At 40.8% G+C, this 7,782-nt stretch overlaps 1 protein-coding gene across 1 annotated transcript; it reads right to left on the bottom strand.

Annotated features, from left to right (window-relative positions):
- Positions 1–4,025: 4,025 nt before the first annotated feature.
- On the bottom strand, positions 4,026–7,523 carry LOC142662294 (phospholipase A2 inhibitor gamma subunit B-like; the record flags this gene model as incomplete). The annotated part of the gene is made up of 5 exons (XM_075840434.1): positions 4,026–4,147; positions 4,797–4,943; positions 5,883–6,032; positions 6,865–6,981; positions 7,451–7,523. Coding segments are annotated over 5 exons (609 nt in total), but the record flags the coding sequence as incomplete, so codon positions are not given.
- Between the last annotated feature and the right edge of the window lie 259 nt (positions 7,524–7,782).

Below are 7,782 nucleotides of genomic sequence, written 5' to 3'. Positions count from 1 at the left end.
GTGCTGAAAGAGTTAGCTCTTTCAGCACCTTGGACAGTGACGGGCGTCGACTAGACTCATCTCTATGATGGCGGCTGCGCGAAAATCACGCAGCCGCGCATCAGACACGGATGACACACGCAGCTGTCAAATGGTGTTTGCGCGCGCAAAACGCTGCGTTGTTTGCACGCGCAAAAACGCAACACTCGTGTGAATCCAGCCTAACACTGTAAAACATTCTCTGTATAGATAGATTTCTATCTATCTATACAATCTATCCATCTATCTTTTCTTTCTATCTATCTACCTTTCTATCTTTTATTATATTAGAATAGGCAGGTAGGGAATATATAATTATATATATATATATATATATATATATATATATATCCACATATATATATATATATATAATATATATCGCAATAGCGGTTTATTTTTTTGTTAGCGGTAGTGTAGATATATATATATACCAGTTAGTTTGTTTAGTTAGTGTTAGTGACGTTATGGCGAGGAAGTTGTTAGCGCTGAGGAGGCATTCGCCCTGCTGTGGTCAAAGTCTGAGACCGCATAAGAGATGGCATCGGAGTTGGAACCTGTTTTAGGTAGTGACGATGATCGCGTCACTTCAGGTTCATCTTCAGGGGACGTTGTCCCTGACGCAGTTGAAACTGTAGAACATGGAACAGGGCCTAGTAGTGCTGTAGCACGGGACAGCCTGGTCCCTCCAGTTCAGGTTCCTGTATGGGCACCTGCTCCATCTTTTGGGCCTAGAATCCACGGATTTACTGCCACTCCTGGCATAACTGTGGACAATACAAATTTTGTCCAAATGGATTACTTCCATTTATTTATTACAGACGACCTGTTGTTCAAAATAAGACCGCTAATAAATTCCCTCAATAATTTATTCCTGCAACTTTACACCCCTGAGCAGAATGTAAGCGTGGACGAATCCCTCCTCAACTTCCATGGAAGGCTTAGCTTTCGCCAATATCTACCTTCCAAAAGGGCAAGATATGGCGTTAAGCTTTAGAAATTGTGTGAAAGCGGGTCAGGATATACCACCGCCTTCAGGATTTATGAAGGGCGGGACCGCACAATAAATGTTCCTGGATGCCCCCCTGATCTTTCCACCAGCAGTAAGATCGTGTGGGAGATCATGCAGCCTCTGCTTCACAAGGGGTACCACCTGTACTGTGATAATTTTTATTCCAGTGTGCCCCTGTTTAGGCATTTGCTTGCTGCAAGGATCGGAGCATGTGGTACCATGCGCAAAAACCGAATTGGTTTTTCGCAGCAATTAGTGGGGAAGCGCATGGTAAAGGGGGACTCCTGTACTTATGCATCTGAGGAATTGCTGCCGGTCAAGTACAGGGATCGCAAAGATGTGTATCTACTAAGCACGATTCATACCGCAGGAACAGTGGCAGTGAGGGAAAGAGGGGCAACATCGGACAAGCACAAACCAGTGAGCGTGTCTGAATATAACAAGTACATGGGGGGAAGGATTTAAGCGACCAGGTTTTACAGCCCTATTTAGTAAAACGCAAAACAAAAACCTGGTAGAAAAAAGTGGCCATTTATCTGTTACAGGTGGCAATCCACAACTCATTTGTGCTCTACAAAAAAAACAGAGGCAGAGACACATACCTGGATTTCCAGGAGAAAATTATTGAAGGCCTCATATTTGATGTTCAGGGCACCCGAGAATGCCCCCAGTCTGAGGATGTCACGCGACCGACTGAAAGACATTTCATCACTCGGATTCCCCCCACACCAACTAGAAGCAAGCCGCAGAAAAAGTGGCGCGTCTGCAGAAAAGACGGGCACCGCAAAGATTCCCGATATTTCTGTCCCTCATGTCCCTCACAACTAGGCCTGTGCATTGAGCCATGTTTTAAAAAAATACCACGCTGTTCTGAATTATCAGATTTTAGTTAATTAGTTGAAAATATATTTGCCCTACAGTACAGTTTTATTTTCCCCCCGATTTTACTCCAAGGGTGAGGGAGGGAATGGGTGGGGGTGGATGTCATGTTTGCATATTTTCTAAAGTTCATCTGCTGGAGAGCTCCATTTGCATAAACCTGCAATTTTTTATTTTCGAAAACCCCAAAAAATGAATTCCCATTATACCCCTAGATGAATATTTTGGGATCTCGGCTTCAAGAGCAGATATTTTGGACGTGTTATAGAAACTCTGTTGAGTTTTGTAAAACCAGCTTTGAAAAAAGGCGATTTGTGAAATAAGCTTCTTCTATCGTCCGCCCTCCTACTTCTCTATGTGATAATAAGGCACACATATTTGGTATCCCCGTGCACGGGAGAAGTGGCAGAATGTGAACGGAGATGAATTTTGTCCGTGGTCTATACCGTGTGTGAAAAATGGTATCATAAACTGACGCATAAAAATGCTAATTTTATTTTGTTTCATCTTATTCAAGAAACTTTCAGAAGAAAACTGGACTTTCTAAAAATATGATAAACCCCTTGAAGAAAACCTTGAGGTGTCTACTTGTGTGAATGAAGTCATTTATGGGGTGATTCTAATGTTTCAGCAGCATTAGGCCCCCCAGAAAACAGTATGCGGCTATAAAGTCAAGTGCAGAATTCCTGGACCGAAAAGGCCAAAAAGCCTCCTTTTATGCCAAGCCCTGGCACATGCCCGCACAGTGAATAAGGCACACATATTTGGTATCCCCATGCACGGGAGAAGTGGAAGAATGTGAAAGGAGATGAATTTTGTCTGTGGTCCATTCTATGTGTGAAAAATGCTAGCATAAACTGACGCAATTGCTAAATTCTTGCATTTTTTTCCAATTTTGCCCGCTTTAGGGTATGTGCACACACACTAATTACGTCCGTAATTGACGGACGTCTTTCGGCCGCAAGTCCCGGACCGAACACAGTGCAGGGAGCCGGGCTCCTAGCATCATAGTTATGTACGATGCTAGGAGTCCCTGCCTCTCTGCAGGACAACTGTCCCGTACTGTAATCATGTTTTCAGTACGGGACAGCAGTTCCACGGAGTAGCAGGGACTCCTAGCATCGTACATAAGTATGATGCTAGGAGCCCGGCTCCCTGCACTGTGTTCGGTCCACTACTTGCGGCCGAAATACGTCCGTCAATTACGGACGTAATTAGTGTGTGTGCACATACCCTTAGAGTAAAAAATAAAAATGATATATACTGACAAATGCCACTAAAACAAAGCCCTATCTGTCCTTTAAAAAGAGTGTAAAATTCAAAGGTGAACTTTATTCACCTGCAGAGTTAGGCTGGGTTCACACGACCTATTTTCAGGCGTAAACAAGGTGTTTAACGCCTCGAATTACGCCTGTAAAACACGGCTCAAATACGTCGGCAAACATCTGCCCATTCATTTCAATGGGTTTGCCGATGTACTGTGCCGACGACCTGTAATTTCACGCGTCGCTGTCAAAAGACGGCGCGTAAAATGACAGCCTCGGCAAAGAAGTGCAGGACACTTCTTGGGACGTATTTGGAGCCGTTTTTCATTGATTCCAATGAAGAACAGCTCCAAATTACGTCCGTAATTGACGCCTCGCAAAACGCGAGTGCGAGCTATTACGTCTGAAATGCAGGAGCTGTTTTCTCCTGAAAACAGCTCCGTAATTTCAGCCGTAATTGTCGATATTGTGTGCACATATCCTTATAGTCATTTAAAGAAGCGCATAGCAAAATTGTGAAATTTGCTCTGGTCATTTAGCTGTAAAACAGCCTGGTCCTTAACCGGTTAAAGAAAGAGCTTTGTTTTTTCAATCAAAAAATCATGCTCCCCTCCTAATGGTGCCCTAGGTGGGCAGTCCTGGACCTGAAATGACGGTACCTGGGCATCCACTATTTTTCTAACATGGCCCAGTCTGAGGACCTGTCTCTTGGAGATTAGACTATAGGGAGCCTCGGACCAGAGCCGTGCATGGAGGAACTAGGTGAATATTTTCCCAATATGAGACAAGTTTTGACACACATTGACTTGAATGCTTTATTTGGTTTTAGTTACAACCTTTACAACATTTTGTTAGTCACTGCATTCAAATGTATCAGTCTGAACTTCTTTCACACCAAACAGTGCATCAAACTTAAGTACACAAGCTATAGGAGATATGCACCCCTTGAAATTGCGTTCTATGGTATTATTTCCTGTAAATAAAGAATATTAGAGATTATTCAGTGATGTCATTCATATACATACCTCCCGGTAATTGGAGATATGACAGAACATTTTAATGTCCGCCTCCGTTCTGACTCGAAATCCTCACTGAGCTGTCTAGAAATAAGCCCTGTCTCATTTTGGTCCCACTTGCGGAATAGTTTTGAAAACACCTGGACTGTTGGGAGATATGCTTTGGTGAACCTCCACTCATATACTTGGAAATTTAACAAAGGGGTGGTCTAGTTTAGAAAATCTATTTTCAAATATCCTATTAGGTATTACTGATTTAATAGTGAGGAGTTCCAATTCAGTCCTCTCATCTATTAGCTACAGTGAAGAGCAACAAAGAGTGTCTCTCACTCTGGAGGACCCAACACGTCCATGTGTTAATGGGAGTGTCCATTAATTTGTAATGGGAACCGTGTAATGCTTCATTTCTCCTGTGGTGGTGCTGCAGGGACATTTTACACTTGCTGCTGATTTCCCCACAGAATACAGCAGATGACTGGGGCTTATCTAATGTATCTTGGCACCTCTCAAGATGCTACAAGTCATCTATAAAGTCAGATATATCAGATAATACAGAATATAAATAATATATATATATATATATATATATATATATATATATAATACCTGGATCTGTGAGTTTTCCGATATAATCAACACATTTGTCTTCTTCATTCAAACATTTAACCGTGCGGTCACTGACACATTCTTTCAATCCATCTCCATAACAAGAGGTGCACAGTCTTCCATTGTGCTCTTCTTGCTCAGGGGGCACTAGAAGTCAAAAGTGGGGGGAGAATTAAGGTCAGTCTGAGCCTCTGATGTAATCAGAAATCATAGAGACAGGAAGTGGCTTAGTGACTCCTCCGGAATACACTGTGCGCTGTAGATGAGATGTAGTCACTGATCATTGTGTAAATAAGAAGTTAGTTACTACATGGAAACCATCAAAAGGCTGCTCTATACAGATTTTATTATAACTTTATTTGCATCCTAATTATTGAGAATACCAAGGACATCCCATATCATTAACACATCTACAACTAAATAGTCTGACTAAATGATTAATAATCCTGACACTGATATTTGTTAGCCACATGTTAATAACAACAGCCACAGATAGTACTAAGATGTAAATAAAGAGTTAATTTAATATATAGAAGGACACCATTATGCCCTATATACTAAATAATAAATAGGAACATATCATTAGAATGACAGATCCATCAACAGCAGTTTACTGATGGTTTCCAATTACTAACAGAAAAGTGTTTTTCTATACTGCAGAAAAGGGGGAAAAAGTCAAGTATAAAGTAAGTGTAAAAAGCAAAAAGATGATAGATTTTCCATCTGCTGACTGTGTATCCAAAGTTAATCAAAGGTAGAGCTTCACTTTAACATTTTTGAAAGTGGAATTACTGTGGGGAAGAATTACCAACAGATTTATAAAGGTATTCACTGCAGTCTACAATTTGATAATAAGGAACCAGTTGGCGTATAGCTGTCTCCAATGTAGTTTGTCAGATGTAGCAGAGCTGAGTTTAAATTTAGGTAAAACTTATTATGATATCACAATATGTTATTTGTGGCTTGATATAGGACTGTAGTTAACATTATTATAACCCAGAGGTATATCACAATATTTCCCAAAAGGGATACATGACAAAATCATCTCTGCTACATCTGTAAAAATATCAGAAATTAGGTACTTACTGTAGTAGTTATCTGTGTTGCAGTTGTCTCCTCTACAGCATTGAACACGAACTCTTATTTCTTTATTATTAAAATTTGAGATATAGTTCTCCGAGTTGCAGGGTACGCCCGGATTGCAGCCCTTTTTAATGGAGTGATATAAGTCACCCCCTGTAAAAAGAAAAAAAAAGTTAATAATCAGGAACCATCAGGTCAAAGTCACAGATCAGAGTCTGTACTGCAGGGGAGAAGTGAGTGGCCAAGCAGATCTCAGTGTCCAAGGGCCGCGGGCCAACTTCCCCAAGCAGTGGCACATATGGTAAAGAAGGGGCCCCATAGCAAGAATCAAAATAGGCCCCCATTATGGCCCAGGGATTTGACATCCAGGACAGAAGGGCTTGGTGTCTGTGTCCCTCTCCATGCCCTTTCAATAAAAAAAAAGGGGCAAAGGGGATGTTATAAAAAGAGGACCCCCCCACACACACACACACTTTTCATCAGAGAGGAGTGCCACTAACAAAGAGTGGGTTTCGCTCTTGGCGGACCTGGTTTGTCCATGTATAACATGGTGGGATATTCATTGGAATGATCAGCAAGTAATACTACATTGTATGGCCAATACTACCCCACTAGAGAAATAATGTACGGTGATAGCGCGGGACACCAGGAAAATCCTAAAATGTTCATTAATAAAAAGGTCATTGGATACAAAGTAGAGGTTTTGTGCTCTATAACGGGACCTAGTGGGATCAGAGCAGGGTATAGGACAAGAAGAATTGGTACCCAAGTTATAGATGGCATTATTATGATTTTCTATTATAACGTGCTCCCCTCCTCCTCACTCATTACCCTCGCTTTGAGTCTGCGTTCTTTAAACCACTTCAAAAATTTTTGAATATCTTTTTTAATATAGAATTAAAGTGGTAGTGTCCTTTTATTAGTATCAAATGTAACATTGAAACAAAAATAGCATATACTAGATTGAGAACTTAGTAATACTCACGGGAACGATAGAGCTCGGAGACCACCAAACATTCAGTAGAGTCCGGACAATCAACTGAGACCCCCACACATGTGTCACTGTTTTTTTCAATACATTGAAGACATTTAAGAGCGAGACCTAGGAGACAGAACATTATCTTATTATGGGATTATTTTTATGTCTGAAAATATATTAATAGTTATTAAAGACAATGAAACCCAATGGAGAAAAAACAGCATGTAGATGGATTGTCCTCCTCCGAGTGACCAGCTTCAAGCCAACATGATTCCTCCAAAGAGAACAGGCTCAATAGTTTTATATTCAAAGAGGGCACAATATACAAAGGAAATAAATTAGAATATGAGACCTGCTGAGATGTTCCCTTTAATCTACATAACATACTTAGAGTTACGTTTTGGTCTGTAAGGGAAATCTTGTAGACCCTGGTTGAGTGTTGGAGTCCATCATACTGGTGACTGTCTTTAGATATGACATAAATAATACATCTATAAGTAGTAATATACAGCACATATCCTATACATATACAGTCATCTTCTTGGATGAGTCTACAGGAAGAGTCTACCTACCACCACAGATATTGTCTTACCTGTGCATGAGATGGCAGAGAAGATAGTAAGAGAGATGATGAAGGATCTCATCATGGCGGAGACAAAGTGAAGTTACACAATTCTGATTCTCTGTATGTGGGATACATATGACTATTGTATTTATACACTGAAATCCGGGCTGGACCTCTACTTCTGGTTATTCAGTTATCATGCGTCAAGATCTCCTCTGTGACAAGGCAAACTTCATGTCATTGTATTTGCAAACTAGTAACAATAGCCAAGTTTCCTCATTATTTTTTCCAAAAGTTTCTGACATCTAAGTATGAGCTACATGGTGACATTAATGTACTGTACCTGACTGATAGACTAG

The sequence above is a fragment of the Rhinoderma darwinii genome, chromosome 10 (assembly GCF_050947455.1).
Source record: "Rhinoderma darwinii isolate aRhiDar2 chromosome 10, aRhiDar2.hap1, whole genome shotgun sequence".
NCBI lineage: Eukaryota > Metazoa > Chordata > Amphibia > Anura > Rhinodermatidae > Rhinoderma > Rhinoderma darwinii.
Note: the sequence above shows the minus strand (reverse complement) of the source record. Positions and strands in the feature narration are given on the sequence as shown.